Source organism: Amblyraja radiata, chromosome 24, assembly GCF_010909765.2.
Source record: "Amblyraja radiata isolate CabotCenter1 chromosome 24, sAmbRad1.1.pri, whole genome shotgun sequence".
NCBI lineage: Eukaryota > Metazoa > Chordata > Chondrichthyes > Rajiformes > Rajidae > Amblyraja > Amblyraja radiata.
The window spans coordinates 4,571,062-4,589,023 of record NC_045979.1 but is presented as its reverse complement, the minus strand read 5'-3'; the positions used below and the strand labels follow the sequence as shown (position 1 = coordinate 4,589,023).

Below are 17,962 nucleotides of genomic sequence, written 5' to 3'. Positions count from 1 at the left end.
GGAGCTGGCCGGCTTTGGAGCGTGGAGAGCTGTGGTGGCGCGCTGCTGCGACCCGACTCCGGTGGATAGTGACACCGGGAGCTCACGGGTCCCCAGTGGGAGACCGCTTTACGGAGCACCAGCAACAGCAACTTCTCCCGCCCGAATTGCGGGGTTGAAAGTGACCTGGAGCGGGGCCTTACATCGCCCGGCGCGGCTTTAAATGGCCGCGGACTTGCTAGTGCCCGCCGAGGGCTTTGACTTTGACATCAGGAGAAGAATGGAGAGCAGGGGAGAGACAAGACTTTGCCTCTTCACAGTGAGGAGGAGATTCACTGTGATGGATGTTTGTGTAAATTGTGTTGGTGTGTGTCTTGGTTCTTTTCTTGTATGACTGCAGAAACCAAATTTCGTTTGAACTTCATGTGAGGTTCAAATGACAAATAAATGGTATTGGTATTGGTATTGGAGTGTTTGGCAACCAGGAGATCAGGTAGGCCGAGGAGGGTATTTCAGCGACCATTTCAAAGTAATTGTTGGACCAGGACTCAGCAGCAGGCAGCAGATCCTCCAACTCCATCTCCATCTCCATCTCCTCCCTGGACCATTGGGGCAGGGGGCGGGTCACAACACAGTGGGCGGGGCTGAGAGGAGACGTGCCCCTCTGGGACTGCATGCTGATTGGCTGCTTGCGCCCCTCCCCGTTACATCACACCCCGTCCCTTCTACGTCGCACCCCGCCCCTCTACGTCGCACCCCGCCCCTCTACGTCGCACCCCGCCCCCTTGCGTGACATCCAGCCCCTTGACGTAACGCCTGCTCCCTACGTCACAGAGCCCCGCCCCTAAAAGTCATAGTTCCGCCCCTTTACGTCACGTCATGCCCAAACCGTCGCGCCCCGCCCACTTGCGTGAAGACGTCATCGGAGACGGAGGGAGAGCGTGAGCGGCGGCCGGTCACCGGTCACTTGGGCTCCGGACGGCCGAGACAGCGGGGTCCACAGAGAGCGGCAGCCGGTCACCGGGGCTCGGTGGAGAGAGCGGGGCCCCACAGAGAGCAGCAGCCAGTCACCAGGGCTCGGTGGAGAGAGCGGGGCCCACGGCCAGCGGCGAGGGGCCCAGCGGACCGGGAGCCCCGGGGCTCGCTGTGATGCGCACCCGGTGACCCGGCCCCAAGCCCCGCCATGTCCAAGTCGTTGCGCCGGAGACGGCACTGGCTGAGCCGGGCTCAGGAGGCGGCCGTGGCCGGGGAAGTGCTGCAGCTGGGCGGCGGGGCGGAGTTCGGGCAGTTCCCGGTGCTGGCCGCGGCTCCCGGGGACGCCGAGCCCGGCCCGTGTGCCGGCGACATCGTGCTGGAGGTGAACGGGACCCCGGTCAGCGGCCTCACCCGCCGCGATGTGCGCGCCGTCGTCAGCCACTTCCCGCAGCCCGTCCGGGTGCGCACCGTACGGCCAGGTGAGTGAGTGGGCCGGGCCGGGCCGGGGAGAGGGCAAGACCCTACAGGGACGGTGGGTGTACAGGGAGGAACAAGACCCTGCCGGGAGGGTGGTGGGAGTTTGGGAGGGGGTTGCATTACCCCACCGAAAGGGTGGGAGGGCAAGACCCTTGGGGACAGGGGTGCGTGACCCTGCCGGGAGGGTGGTGGTTTGGGATGGACGATGGCTGGGTGACATGTCATTGGGATAGAGTGGATCCGTGGTATTGTGCAATTCAGTGATTTACACTGTAACTGTGTTATCCTTTAAGAATTTCGAGGCGGGTTCTTTGTGTTAAGGTTATTATGGAGTTGCAGAGTGAATTCTTTGTCAGCTTAGTTAGAATCATTGTGGTGGAATGAATCCTAATCATAATGGTGAATCATTTAGATGTGTATTGAAGAATGACTTTCCAGTATGAGCAGAGTGAGGTTCTTACAAAAACGGAGACATGAAATCCTGTGTTTACATGATATCCTGTGTTTCATCAATAAGAGCTATCAAACTATTTGATTTATCTACTTGGGCTCATTTGCTTTTCACATTGCCTTGGGCTTTTCTTTTGTTTCCTTTTTTAAACACTATTTTTGGTTAGCTTTGGTTTGTTTTTTGGGGCCCACTGTGAATTTGGTAACTGTCTTGAACCTGACTGGTGCTGCCAGCTGTTTTAGTGACATGCAGGATTTGATGCTGAGTGTTGAGCAGCAACTAGGTAAAGGTGAAGGGTCTGGCCCTGATTGAGAATGTACGTACAGAGACTTGTCACAGGACTGTGGCTACTGAATCCATCAATGGTACACAGCAACAGTGCTTTGCTGCTTTGAAGGCCATCGATTTGGATATTAAGTAATTTCTTGATTATGTGGATAGGTTGAAAAGAGTGCCAAGAAGATTCACGAGCGTGTTCCTGGACTGGAAAGCTTGAGTTGGAAAGAGATTCTAGGTAGACTGGGTCTCTTCTCATTGTAATGTAGGATGTTGAGGGGTGACATTATCCAGTGTGTAAAATCATGAGGTTCATGGATAAACTGAATGGTCACAGTCTTTTAGGGTAGGGATGTCTAAAACTAGATGGCATAGATCTAAGATGTAAGGGGAAGGATTTAAAAGGGACATGAGGAGTAACTTTTCCATGCCAAGGGTGTTGAGTATATGGAACAAGTTGCCAGAAGAAGCTGTGGAGGTAAGTGTTATTGAAATGCTTAATGACATTTAGTCAAGACAAAAGAACAGAAAAATGGTGGGAAATGTTTTTGCATTGTGAGTAGTTAGGGTCTAGAATGCATTCCCAGGTATAGTGGGTGCAGGTTCAGTTGTAATGTTGAAGAAAGCTGGATAGGTACCTGAAATGGAAGGAGGGGGGGGGGGGGGGGGGGGGGGGTTGCAGGCCTGGAGAAAGAGGGTAGAGAATTGGGATTAGCAGGATTGAACTTGTTTTTTTGTTCTATAGTTATTCTTTGATCCGGTTGAGAAATATTTAAGTCACTGTTTAATGGATGGTAAAGAGATTGTATAATGTTGACTAAGGTCAGTTGTTTTGTCTTGTCCAAAACAGTAAAGCCAGAGAATGTGGCCTGTGGTTGAGTGTGATTTCAAAACGGACCTGAGGAAACACTACTTGGAGGGAGTCGCAACGAAATGCCGATGCTGGAATCTTTAGCAAAACGCACAACACACTTGAGTAACTCAGCAGGTCAGGCAGCATCTCCGGAGGACATAGATCGGCAGCATTTCAGGCAACAGTACGGGGGAGAAAAGTGAGGACAGGATAGAGCCTGGCAGATGGGTGGACAAAGCAGAGATGACAAGGAGACAAAAGAGTGTCAAATGAGGAGGACATTGCCTGAGGGGAGGGTATAGGTGGAAGAAGATTGGGTTGGGGAGAAGAAGGGAGTAATAATGGGAGAAATGGGAGGGGGATGAGGGTACTATATACAAAGCACCAAGGCAAATTCCTTGTATGTACACAAACTTGGCTAATAAAATTTATTGTATTCAATTCAATGTTCATAGCGCTGGGTCAGCCAGTGGAATATGAGGTGCTGTTTCTCCAGTTTTCCTGTGGCCTCACCTCAGCAGTGGAGGAAGCCAGGACCGAAAGGTTGGTATGGGAAGGGGGGGATAAAATAGTTAGCAACAGGTCGAACCGAGCGTAAGTGTTACATGAAATGGTCGTCTAGTCTATTATCGGTCTTGCCAATGTAGAGGCCACATTTCCCTTTGTGCCCTCCTTTACATTACCAAGTGCAGACTAGGTGACCGTTTCGCGAAACATGCGCTTGGTCCACTGAGGTCTGCTGGATCACCCGATTGCTAATCATTTTAACTCCTCTTCCCATTCCCATACTGATCTTTCTGTCCTGGCCTCCATTGCCAGAGTGAGGCAACAGGAAAACTGGAGGAACAGCGCATGTATTCCCCTTTGTAAACTTGGAAGCATGAACATCGAATTCGTCAATTTTAACAAACGCTCCACCTTCATTTTTTTCCTGTGTCCCACCCCAGCGTGCACCCATTTCTCCCACTATCCTGCCCCTCTTTCCCCTTCCCTTATTCCTCACCCTCTTCCATCTATAACTCTCTCTTTGCCTTTCACTCCGCTTCTCAACCTCATCAGTCATCCTTTTGTCTCCTTCTACAGCCTTTGTCCACTGAAACCCCTCTCCCACATATCATTCGTCAAACTTTAACCTACCTCACCTCTTTTCCAGGTTTCTCCCCTGGACTACAATCAGTCCGAAGAAGGGTCCTGACCCGAAATGTTGCCTATCCATTCCCACCACACATGCTGCCTGGCCTGCCGAGTTGCTCCAGCACTTTGTGTTTTGTTAAATAGTGAGATAAGCCAAGCTCTGGAACAGATCGTTTAGGGAGATGGTGGAAATAGTTGCTGTTGATCCATTTGGCAGCAGATTGGAGGGATGTCTTTTTAAAATCAGTTTTTGAGAAATAACCTGAATGTAGTGTGCTTGGGAGAAACCTGAATTCTGGGCATCATATAGCGTCTACCGATAGGGGGGGTGGGGGTCCTCCCTATAGAGGAGGGTGGTGGGTGGGTCCACCCGATAAAGGGAGGGGGGGGGGGGGGGGTGTCTCCTGATAGAGGGGCATAGCATTTCCCTATAGCTCAGGCCTTCAAGTCCTGACAACATCCTTATAAACTTTCTTACATAAAACTCTCCAACACTGGGTTTATCCCCTGAGCCTGTTTTACACTAATTGATTGAGATTGACTATGATTAGTTAACTCTATATTTTGTGACTGCCTGGATAGCTGAACTGAATAGTTGATATATAATTTTCCTGATTACCTTCTGAAATTTTGATCTAGCTTCTTTCAGCTCATCTCCTGAGGCTGAATTTATTGAAGTTTGTATCAGTGCTAAGATTCCTAATTAGCCTATCAGTATGTTCACTGTATCATATCAGAACTTGTTTAACGTTGACTCTTCAGAATGGATTAATTAGGCTGCTGTTAAGAACTAAGTATTTTCCGTTATACTTCCCGCGCGGGCTCGATCCATCCGACAAACAACTGCGCCGCCGCCGACCAGAAGGATGACCGAAGACCGGAACGCGCCCCGATAGGCCCGACTCGCGCCACAGGCTTCCCAGGGGAGTGCGGTGAAGCCGGGCAGTGAGGCCTGTCTGGGCCGAATGGGCCTCAGCAGTGGCGGCAATGGGCGTCTCGGCGGCAGCTGGAGCCTCCGCCATGGCAGCCTCGGTGGCGGCGGGGGCCTCGGTGGAGGTCAATGAGTGTGGGGCGGAGGAGAAGACAATGGGGATCTGGCGTGGGGGACCGCCGTGAAGAACATTGGGGACGTCGGGAAGCTGCCGTGAGGGACAGTGGGAATACAAAGCAGGACCCGCTGTGGGGGGGGGGGGGAGACTCTAGTTTAGAACCCTCTGTCCTGGAAATAATGTTTGTTTGTTCATTTGTTGAAGGTGCTGCACACAGGGCAGCCAGTAGTCACTTGTCTTTTTCATTTTGTTTTCACTTTTAATTTCAAGTTTTTGTGCCTCGTGTGGTGTGACTGTCGGCAGACCAATTTCCCACTGGGGATGAATAAAGTTTTATCGTATTTTATTGTTATAACCATCTGTGTTATGAAGCTGAAGTGACTTGCCTTTACACAGAGCTGATGACTGTTACTGTGTTAGGATTTGACCTCTCCCTTGGGTTATGTGCTGAAGTCTCTAAAAATATTTTTCAAAGCACTCCATTTAGGTTAACATTTCTGGGTAGTATCAGGAGGACATCATCCGAGCTGCTGACTTTTGGATGAGATGTTAAATTGAGGCCCATCTGTCCTCGCCTCCTGGCCAGTAATTATTTTTTATATCAAACATTACTCAAGTGGATTGTATTGTTTATTGCCACGTCGCTGTTTGTGGAAGCCCATCGCGTGTGAATTAACTGTTGTGTGTCTTGCATTCAGAAGTATGGTTCATGAAGTGTAAAGTGTTTTATAAATGTTCAGAAGGGAATAAAGTTGGTTTGATATACGGCAACTGTGTCATTGTGGTTTCAGGGCACAGGGAAGAGGATCTGCTGGGATGTCGAGCATAATTGGGATTCTGGATCCATGAGCTAAAATTGCATGTAAAGTAATCTTCATTCACAGTTGAGCACAATTTATTTTGGAGTGCGGATGCTGGATGGCACAGTGTTAATCACCTTCATGAGTGTACACCCTCTACTCATGCAGTTAATAAAACAAAGTTAATTATCCATTCCATGGTGTGTGGAGACTATGATGTACTTAAGGCACTGGCAAATGGGACTCCTGAGATCTGTATTTTAATCCAGATACCTAATTGTGTACACTGCAGCCAGCAATACGAAAATATATGAAACACTAGTTAATTGCCAGGAGGAGCATAGTATTCCCTTGTGTACCAGGGAATAACGTGTGAAAGGAGATTGACTGCATGAATGTATGTATGGACGCTAGAGAGAATCTGGTGTGATCCTGAGAAACAGCAGTGGACGTTTGTAGCTGTGGTCTAAAATTATGACAGTAGAACTGGCAAAAGGATGTGGATTAAGGAGTTTAAAAGATCCACGAGCCAAGAGAAAAGAGAAAAGTCTTATAATCTGGATTATAAATGTATTCTTATAATCTAAAATGACTTACCAGTAAGGGCAAAAGTAACATGAGGAATTGGAAAATATATACCTAAAGGCAAATGGTCTGGGAAAGAGTAGGGATCATATAACACTATAACATATCTGGTGGACCAAAAATGGCTTCTTGTGCTTTATCAAATGTACAGGGTATTTGCATAACATGAAATTTCCTTGATGGTTTATCGGCATATGCGTCCAGCTGAGCTTTGTAATGAAGGCCTGTAAATCAGGTTGCCCAAATTCTTTCTCTGCCTCAGGCAGAGTATTTACCAAACAGATAAACGGGTCAAAGTGCTGGAATGACTGGACGCGGCCAGGCGGCATCTCTTGAGAACATGTATCGGTGATCCTCCTTCGGATTAAGACTCTTCAGAGAGATAACGGGGTGTCCTTACGAGAAGCTACACAGTTTGGAGGTTATCTAAATGCTTCTAGTCTGTGCCTGTAGTTGATCTTGTTACGATTAGCAGGAATGGCTTACAGTGGGTTTATTGCAACCCTTTGCTATGGAGGAAGGATTGGGCAGAATATTTTCCTGGACTTCTGCTTTTGAAATTAATGCTTATTGAAGAAACCTGCTCATGGAAATTAGAATAGGGTTTGTCTTATTTTTACTCGTATACATCCAAAAGGTGGGGACTTGGTTACGGCATGGTTGCCCAGTGGTAGAGTTGCTGTCTTGCAGCACCGGAGACCCAGGTTCGATCCCGACTACGGGTGCTGTCTGTACGGAGTTCGTAAGTTCTCCCCGCGGTGGCATGGGTTTTCTCAGAGATCTTCGGCTTCCTCCCACATTCCAAAGACGTACAGGCATGTAGTTAAATTGGCTTGGTAAATGTAAAAATGTTCTCGAGTGTGTGTGTGTGTGTGATTGGGATAGTGTCAATGTGCGGGGATCGCTGGTGGGCCGAAGGGCCTGTTTCCACACTGTGTCTCTAAACAAAACTTGGTATGGTTGCCTGTGGAATTGATGAGAGTGGTGAAAATGGTACTTTCAGCACGTAGGAGAGAGATAAAAGTAATTTTCATGTTAACAAATTCCCATTTCCTCTTTCATTGACAGAATCTTTGTGGATACAAAAATGTTATGAAATTCAGGCATATTCAAATAACTGGTATTGGTTTATATTTACTGCGATACAGTGAAAAAGGTTTGGTTTGCATGCTATCCAGTCAGATCATACCATACATGAGTGCAATAAAGTACAAGAGAAATATAACCAGAGTGCAGTATATAATGTTACAGCTAAGGAGGCAGCATGAGATGCACCATAATCCCATCCAAACTTCTGGATCTAGGAATCAGTACCCCATCTGCCATTGGATTGTCAACTTAAAGATCCACAAACCACAATCAATGAGAATAGTTGATAACACCTCCTTCAAATGGAGAGTTGTGGATGTGGCCCAGTCCATCTGCAAGGGCATGTTCTCAGTCCCCTACTATACTCCCTATCCACTCCCAATTGTGCAGCCAAATTCGGCTCTAACTCCATCTACAAGTTTGCAGATGACACCACTGTGTTTGGCCAGATCACAAATAAAGATGAGACGAAGTACAGGAAGGAGATGGGGAACGTAGTAACATGGTATCAACACAACAACCTTTCTCTCAATGTTAGCAAGAAAAAGGACCTAGTGTTTGACTTCAGGATGTGTGAAGTGCATGCTCCAAACAGCATCAGTGGTGGTGAAGTGGAAATGATTGAGAGCTTCAAGTTCATTGGCGTTAATATTGGCAACGCTTACTCATGGACCAACGACATTGAAGTGATAGTCAAGAAAGCACACTTAGACAACTGAGGAAATTCACCATGAATCCAATGACTTTTACAAATTTCTGCAGACGAACCATAGAAAGCATACTGCTGGGTTGCATCAAAGCTTGCTTTGGGAACAGTTCAAGACCGCAAGAAATTGTGGCGCGTTGTGGATGTGGCCCATTCCATCACACAGACTAGACTCCATCTACACTTCACCCTGCCTCCGGACAGCAGCCAATGTAAAGACATTATCCCACCCTGGTCATTCCTCCTTCTCCCTACTCCCATCGGGCAGAAGATACAGAAGCTTGAAAGCACACACCACCAGAGTTGGGAACAGCTTTTCACCCTTTGTCTTCTTGTGTCTGGCATGCACAGCCTAAAGTTGTAGTTCAAGGGTAGACATCCAGGCCAGGACACCATCAGTTACTGGGTGGATGGCTTTGATGCCACTAGGGAAGAGGCTCAGTGAGTAGTCATTCGTCATGTGTGGGATGGTCTGGTCTGGATGTCCGCAGTCGCAGACAGCAGGGCTGTCTGTCATCCCCCACTTATGCAGGTGATGGGCTGTTCTTGCATGGAGGGTGCGGATTCTGTTCAGGGTTAGCCATTGCTTGCGATGGAGGTCAAAACCCGGTGGTTTCACTGTGGGGTATGTGATGACCTCTCCGTTGTTGGTGTTGGCATCTTTCCAGGCTCTGCGCCACTCAGTCTTAGAGTCTTCCAGGGATTTAACGGAAGACCAGAAGGGTTTGCGGGACTCGGGCGCATGTTGGGCAGATTGTTCAGGTCAGTGTGGGTGGGAAGGATTGCAACCTTCACGTGTTCCACCTTGTTTCGACCAATGCAATCAACCCGATGTGCACAAACAAATAGACGTAGTGTTTTGGTGTCATATTTGACCATGCCACTAGTGATTCGTAACCCAAACGGCCCTTCCCAGGGCCAAAACTCCGGCAGCATCGACAAATCTCTACTCATCCCCCTTTGTTATCAGTCTTCTGAAAGGTTCTTCCGTAGCTACCTTCTATCTGTGGATGTTTGATTTTGTTGTTTGATTTCGGTGCTCTGCCACACCGAGAACTATATTCTGCACTCTGCATTAACTATTGCACTTGAGTGGGAGTTGACTGCACATATGTATTGTATTTTCTGAACTGATTGGATAGCATGTAAAACAATCGGGGTGGAGGGGGGGGGCGGGGCTGGATTGTATTGGGCTGTATACACAGTTCTCTGCAATTTCATGTGGTCTTGGACAGCACAGATGCTAAACCATTATGATACATCCTGATAAGGTGCTTTCTACAGTACATCCTTAGAAACTGGTTAGTCATGGTGACATGCCAGATTTTCTTACTGCATTAGTGTGCTTTTTTTAGGCTGGAACGTCAATGTATTTGGACCAAGACAGCTCATGGATGATATTTACTCCGAGCGCCTTGAAGCTCTTCATCTCCATTCAGCATTGCTGACTTCAGCATGTGTTCCACCTTGCTTTCCGAAGTTGATTGTGAATGACTCTTGTTCATAGTAAGACTAGGCAAACGTCAATTTTGGCACAATGTTTTTTATCTTTCTGCAGGATTTGTTATCTGGTTCATTCTCGCCCTTTTATTTCCTACTTTGATTGCAGAACAATCTTGTTAGTCATAGAATCAGAGTAACACAGCGTGGAAATAACCCTTCGGCAAAACTTGCCCACACCGGCCAGCATGTCCCATCTACACTAGACACAGAAAAGTCAACAAGCACTTGGTCTCGCAGATGTAAAGGAGGACACATCAGGAGCACTGAATGAAATACACGAGGTGCACGTGAAGCTCTGTCTCATTTTGTGGAGTCTGAATGGAACTGAGAAAGGTTATATCTCCTGCGGTTACAGAGGCAAATGCACCAGGGGAGGGTGCATTTCGGGTGGGGAGGGATGAGCAAACCAAGGAGTTATACAGGGAGTGCTCTCCATGGAAATGGGTATTGGCAGAAATGTACTTCCAGTGGTGGGATCACGTTGAAGGTGGCAAAGATGCCGAAAGTGATGTGTTTGATTTCTGGTGGGCTGAAACCAAGGACCAGGGAAATCTATACTTGTTTCATCTTGTGGGAGGGAGAGTGGGAGCAGAACTGCAGGAGAGTTACAAAGTGCTATGTGACCTCCTGTGGTGGGGGGTACTATATAAATGCAACTTATTTCCGACAGCACAAACATCAGAAAATCTCATTCTGAGCAAGGAAGCACAGGCCAAGCTACGGAGTCAAATTTGGGTATGTTCAAATAAAATAATTAGAAAACCAGGCTATGACACAAAAGATTACGCACCAAGTTCCTCCAGCAGTCTAAGCAGTAATTGTTGAGGCAAAGGAATATTCCTCATCCTTGAGCCTTGAGTTCCAGAGGAATATTCCTCATCCAGCTGTAAAGTCGTATGGCACACAGCTATCCTCAAACACAATGATTGATTAGAGAGCTCCTCTGTTGCCTTCACATTGGAGAATTGGAAACTTTATTAGGGAGCGTAAACCAATACTTGAATGGCTGAACGATACAGGAAGTAGAGTGGAAAAGTATCCAATTCAATAACACAAATTGTTCAGGATGATGAGCCAAAAAGCATAATCAACAAAGCAAACAACTGTCTGATACTTCATAATAACAATGTGCCCTTGAGGCGAGTTCTACAAAAAGCATAGAGTGTGCCTGAAAGGTTTACAGAAGTGGACCGTATTATTGGACATCTTCCGAGAGCAGCAATTCTCCAATGTAGCATACAGCCGTGATGGTCTTCAACCTTAAAACATTGTCATTGAAATGAACATGCTCATCACATGGTCTAAAATGTGAATATCTTCTTCAAAAAGCACTATTAAATATTACAGCAGCTTCTCATTAATAGCAGATATATGTATGGAAAACATTTGCTTTTAATGGCAATATTACCCGTTTAAAACGAGGCTAAAATCTAAACTAATATGGCAAGCGTTAATCACCAGTTGCTAGGCTACTATCAAGAATTACTCTGCTCTCATTTCATTTTGGAAGGAGGAAAGAAATCCTCGGCACTCAGCAAAAAAATGCCTCCACATCACGGTGAAAGATTAATTCAGCATGATACCGCTCCCCAAGGGTTGAAGCTAAGCCCTCTCGCATCTGGCAATCCGCCAACTCCTCCAAGATCGGGGAATATTTGGGGAGATCCACAGGGAGGAGAAAATGTGTATGTATAATCTAGTTTAAACTAGATCAGCCCGGGGTCTACACCCACATCTGTCAATGAGATGGTATTTCAGCGTGCATTTGCTTTTTGTTAAGAAAAAAAAATAGAAAGTCTTCTGCTGGAAAGAAAAATAGGTCATTCAGCTCAACTGGACCGGGTCAGTATTTCAGTCACCTCCCACATGCATATCCTTCTACGTTGCTCTCTCATGGAGTGTACGTTTCCACCCTCCCATCAATGAAAGTTGTGCTGCTCACTTCAGCAACTCATTGTAGGAGCAGTTGGGTCAAGAGGCTTCTCTTAAAAGCTGTGAGGTAGGAGAGTAGCCGGAGCAGACATAGCCTTGATTTGCAACTTGAGCCTTGAGTTCCAGAGGACATAGGTTCAAGGTGATGGGGGAAAGATTTAATAGGAATCTGAGGGGTAACTTTTACACACAAAGGGTGGGGGGTGTATGGAACAAGCTGCCAGAATTGAGGCAGGGACTATCCCAACATTTAAGAAACAGTTAGACAGGTACATGGATAGCACAGGTTTGAAGGAATATGGACCAAATGCTGGCAGACTATAGAGCATGCAGTCATTAATAAATTACCTATCTGGTAATACTCTTGCGTGGGAACACGGGGAACAAAATAGAAAAATTGGCCCCATCGTAAAGAGAATCCACTCGTCACTGAAGAACATTCTGTGACTGCTGCAACTGATTATTAACACCCCCTTAATGGGATGGCATTTATGGTTACTGTTTCCTACTTTTGTTAGTTTATCTAGAAGTTGTACTAAATACAACCATAGCTGATGTGATCAGGATTTGTAGTGTTGTATTCTGTACTTCAAACAGCAGAACAGATTTGCTGGTTATGTAATAACTAGCACAAGTAGAGTTCAATATCGATGGGAACTTTGTGTTCAAATTGATGGCCTCCAGTCTGCAGAACGGTCCCAATCCAAAATGTCGCCTGTCCATTCGCTTCCCCTGATGCTGTCAGACCCGCTGAATCCCTCCAGCACTTGGTGTTTTGGCTAAGGCTTTTGCTTCCAATTAGGCTCTGGCAGCATTTCAGAGAGTGCATACATTGACTGTTTTGAACCATTCTAAAAGTGAAAGCCACTGTCAATGTAAATTATTTAATCCCAGTTGGTCTCATTACGGATGTTTAATTATTGATGCTCTTCAACTGAAGCTTCTCATACTAGCTCAGTCAAAGAGCTTACGCAATCAAGGAATGTGCTGTCCTGTCCTTTGTGCATTGTTGGTTTTATGGGCACAGGCAAAGAAAGTGGAGATGTGAAACTGTACCTCAGCATTTTGCCAGCATCTACTGTGGAGGGAATGTCCTAATATTTCCTAATATTTAGCTTTAATGGAAAATAACTTCCAGGAGAGAAACCTATTTGTTTCCAAATCGGGAACTGTTTGTAGCTGCCCAACAGTTCTTGCTGGGCAACTATATTGAGTGATTAGAGATTCTGCTAGCTTGTAAACTTTGGATAGCAATTAGTCATTGAAACAGCAAAGTGTTCAGATCTATAAAAAGCAACCTGCCAGTTGTACAGAAATGCAGGACAATCAACATTCAGAACTGTGAGCCACTCCCTTATAACTGGGAGTTAAATCAAAGTTCAATTGACATTATTTAGGAAAGGTTAGATTATAATAAATAGCACCAAGATTAGGCCATTTGGACTTTTGAGCTTCCAATGTCATTCTTCAAGATGAACTTTTATCTTGTTGTGTCGAGCACTGTTAGAACATAGAACAGACAGCACAGTGGCGCAGCAGTAGAGTTGCTGCCTTAGTGTCCAGACATCCAGGTTCCATCCTGACCACGGGTGCTGAGTGTATGAAGCTTGTACTTATCGCCCTGTGACCGTGTGGGTTTTCTCCAGGTGCTCCTAGTTTCCTCCCACATCCAAAATACGTGCAGGGTTAATTGGCTTCTGTAAATTGCCCCTGGTGTATAGGATAACATAGAACTAGTGTACGGGTGATCGTTGGTCAGCACGGACTTGATGGACAGAAGAGCCTGTTTCAACGCTGTCTCCAAACTCTAAAAGACAGGCCATTTTGCCCGCAATGTCTGTGCCGAACATGATGACAAGACCTTCACTGATGTACCTGCACATAACATATATCCCTCCATTCCCTGCATATCTACGTACCTATACATCTTTTAAATGTCGCTAACGTATTTGCTTCAACCACCATCCAGACACTCACCATCCTCTGTGTAAAAATAAAACTTGCCCCGCGCATCTATCTCCTTTACCCTTTGCCCCTCAACGTAAAGCTGTGCCCTCTATTGTTTTATTTTATTTTTCCATCCTGGGTAAAGGATTCTGACTGTCTACCCTCTCTATGCCTCTCATGTTGTGAGTTCTCACTGCACCTGCTGCATTCTTCATGAAAGGGCGATTTGTAATTCTCCAAATGAAACTAGTCTTGTATGGGAATTGATTATTTCCACGTGTTTATTCAGACATTTTAAAGGTGGCTGGTCCATGGGTGTATTTTGCCTTCAACTGATGCAATGAACATCATCTGCCCTATTATTTTTCCAGGAGGCTTGATTTCAAAATTTGATTCTGTTAGTTACCTTGGGGCAGGTGCTTTACGGCCTTGTATAATTGCAAGTTTTTAAAACTGTTCAAAAGCTTGCTATAATTCCATGCAATAGAGCTATTCTAGAAGTAATTTAAGAAGGAACTGCAGATGCTGGAAAATCGAAGGTAGACAAAAGTGCTGGAGAAACTCAGCGGCTGCAGCAGCATCTATGGAGCGAAGGAAATAGGCAACGTTTCAGGCCGAAACCCTGAAGGAAATAGGCAACGTTTCGGGACGAAACCCTGAGGGGTTTTGGCCCGAAACGTTGCCTATTTCCTTCGCTCCATAGATGCTGCTGCACCCGCTGAGTTTCTCCAGCATTTTTGTCTACCTATTCTAGAAGTAATGTACTTTTTAGCTGGATATTACTGCTGGCATTGACTTTCCTACATAGTATTCCACTTTGAGTCACAGTGTGTTACTAATGGATTTTTCAGCTAAGTGGGTTGCTTTATAGCTGATCTCTGCTGCAAGATGGTTACGGAATCATCTGCTAAGATTGTGCTAAAGGAATTTTATTTTTTATTACTGGAACACTTGGATTAGCAGTCAGCCGATGTTTGTTTCAGCGAATCTGCGCTGAAGGTGGCTTAGGTTATTAGAACATAGATCGGTGCTACCCAGGAACAGGCCCTTCAGCCCATAATGTTTGTTGCCTGATCTATCTACTGGGAGCTATAGCACATGCATTTTACAGCCTGCCTAACTAGGTGGTGAGTGAGCATCGCCTAATACAGAAGGCACTGAATTCTCTGAGTTGACATATTACTGGCACTGGAGATGTGTTGCTGAAGTGAGGATTGTTATTAATTTTTTGCGTAGCCTTGAGTTAATGCCTCCTAGCAGGAATACTAATGCCTTAAGCAGCATATTTAACTGGTTTGAACAACAGCCAGCTTGATGGCTCTTTTAACAACCCCTCAGCACTTCCCTAACAGGGAAGTACCCCTTCAAAACAACTCTGGCAAGTGGTGGCCTTAAGGTAACACAGTTGTCAAGGATGTGGTATGTTTGTATGTGGGCAGTGTTAATGAGTTGTTCCAAACATCAGCCTGTGCAGAACCTGTTCATTACATTGTACCTTGGGGTTTCCTATGGTAATAAATCTGCTTTTAAGCTCTGAAATCAGCTAATTTGTGCGTGTCTCGAATTACGCTGTGGCATTGAAGCTTTGGACATCCCTTAAATTGAGTTTACATTAATGTAGTTAATCTATTTCTTTAATTTGGAGTGGTGGGGCAAAACATGTTATTTTTAGTCCAGTCCATGGAGTTCTCAATAAGTTCTCCTCTCAACCCCCTGATTCTGTGCTCCCATCCCTGATGAGTTAAATTTGTGCAATGTCAGGAGTTTTTTGGTAGGTGAGGCTTGAACTTGCTGTGCTTCAATGCTTGGTTGTTGAGTCAAGAAGAAAAAATAATTGTGTGTATTTGTGTGTCCACCAGATGAAGTCCTTGCAATGTCTGAAGAAGGGTCTCGACCCGAAACATCACCCATTCCTTCCCTCCAGAGATGCTGCCTGTCCCGCTGGGTTACTCCAGCTTTTTGTGTCTATCTTTGACATATATGTGTTGTGTGCCTGCTGTGTCACTGAATGGGATTGAGTTGTTTAGAATCTGAAGTCTATTTCAGTCCCTGGAAATGTAAGCTATAAATGGCCCCTCTTTCTGTTCAAACTTCTTCCTTGCGCTTCATGGCATTGATGATGTCTGTAGGTGGTAGGTTAAAAAAGAATGAGAAGCTGTATTCCGGCATCTGTAAATGGCCTTGATATGGAAAATGTATCGGGTTTGTTCTTGTGTGCAGTGTTTCATCCTCATTTTTCTTTTTCCTGGTATTATCTGTGGAGGGAAATAATTTGCATTTTACCAGCACTTCATCTTTTGAAATGATTAGAAATATTTCGTGGCTGATTCCTTTTGAAGTAGGGTTACTTTTGTAAGTTAGGAAATTGACAACACATTGGATGTAGCAAGCTGCCTCGATCTGTAGTGCAGCAATTTGTCTATTGATATCAAGTGCTTTATTGTCATATGTCTCAGTGCAGGAAGAGGTTGGTGCAATGAGATTCTTACTTGCAGCAGCACAACAGAATATATAAACATAGTACTCCGTTAAAAATATAAAATACCAGAAAAAATAGATGTGTGTGTGTGCGTGTTCACATTAAAACAAATAAACTATAATGGTACAAAAACCAATGCTCCTAAGACGATGTAGTTCAGAGCTTATTTGGACGTTGTAGTGTTTAATAGCCTGATGGCTGTTGGGAAGAATGTGTTCTTCAACCTGCACGTTACAGTTTTCAGGCTCCTATATCTTCCTCCCGATGGTAGGAGTGAATTGAGGTGGTGGTGTGGATCTCTGATGCTGGCAGCCTTTTTGAGCCAGCGATTCCTGTAAATCCCTTGGATGGTGAGGAGGTTATCACCTGTGATGGACTGGGCAGTGTTCAACACTTTTGGCAGTCTTCTTTGCTCCTGGGCATTTAAGTTGCCGGACCAGGCCGTGATGCAAGCAGTTCATATGCTCTCTACTATATACCTGCAGAAGTTCACGAGAGTCCTCACTGACATATCAAATCGCAGAAAGTAGAGGTATTGATTGGCTTTCGTTATAATTCCATCAGTGTAGTGTGCTGGGTCTAGGAAAGATCTTCAGAAATATGCACGCCCAGGAATTTGAAACTTGATTCTCTCCACCATCGACCCGTCAATATAGACAGATTTGTGGGTCCTCATCCTTCCTCTTCCAATGTTCACAATCAGTTCCTTGATCTTACTGACATTGAGAACCAGATAGGACAATGAAATTCTTGCTTTGCTTCAGCACAACAGAACACAGTAGGCATTGACTACAAAGCAGATCAGTGTGTCCATATACCATTATATCAATATATACACATGAATAAATAAATTGATATAAACGGGATCCAAATTGGATAGATGCACAGTCTCATGCCCAGACTAGGTGAATCGAGAACATAGGTTTAAAGTGAAGGTGAAAATCTGAGGGGTACCTTTTTCACTTGTATGGAACGAGCTGCCAGAGGAAGTAGTTGAGGCAGGGACTATCCCAGCATTTAAGACACAGTTAGATGGGTACACAGTTAGGACAGATTTGGAGGGATATGAGCTAAACACGGACAGGTTGGACGAGTGTAGCTGGGACATGTTGGCCGGTTTGGGCAAGTTCAGCCGAAGGGCCTGTTTCTACGTTATATCACTCTATGACTGGATCAGAGTCTGGATGTAATACGCTGAAAAGCTCTAGGTAGAGCATCACTCAGCACTATGATGGTGGTGGGCATACTAGTCGAGATGGAGATGCTTTTGGAGTTGCATCTTTGTATGTGTTGATGTTTTGGAGATCTCTGATGCTGGCTGGTACGGGTATTCCAATCCCTTGCTATCTTGACGAAAAATTAGTTGGAAAGTGCTAATGAGGTGCCGTGCGGAATGAAATAATTTCCAGGTTGGTAGCTTCTGGTTGACATGCCTATGGGTGCTTGGATTAACTGGATGTGGTCCTCCTTCTTTAAATCCATAGTGGTATTCTAGATCTTGTGGAATGTTATCAGTCTGATGAACTTGCGACGAGTAGTAGGTGGATGAAGTTTAAGGTCCTTTATCATGCTGGAGACTGAGTTCTCTGACTAACGGAACTGGGAGTTTTAGCAATGTACAGCTGTTCAGATAATCATCAGGTTTATGTCACTCCTTTTGGGTATGAGGTTTACCTAGACTGACACACCCTGAGATGCTGCTTCTAATCAGACTGGTTCTCTGTCTA

At 45.5% G+C, this 17,962-nt stretch overlaps 1 protein-coding gene across 10 annotated transcripts in view; it reads left to right on the top strand.

The window, feature by feature from the left end:
- Window positions 1–899: 899 nt before the first annotated feature.
- The window catches only part of magi3 (membrane associated guanylate kinase, WW and PDZ domain containing 3), a 138,856-nt gene continuing 121,793 nt past the window's right edge, over window positions 900–17,962 (top strand). For all 10 annotated transcript variants that reach the window (XM_033042298.1, XM_033042301.1, XM_033042297.1 and 7 more), the window contains exon 1: window positions 900–1,433. In XM_033042298.1, the coding sequence (XP_032898189.1) occupies window positions 1,163–1,433 (271 nt within the window). In that variant the 5' untranslated portion in view covers window positions 900–1,162. The remainder of the gene's footprint in view (window positions 1,434–17,962) is intronic.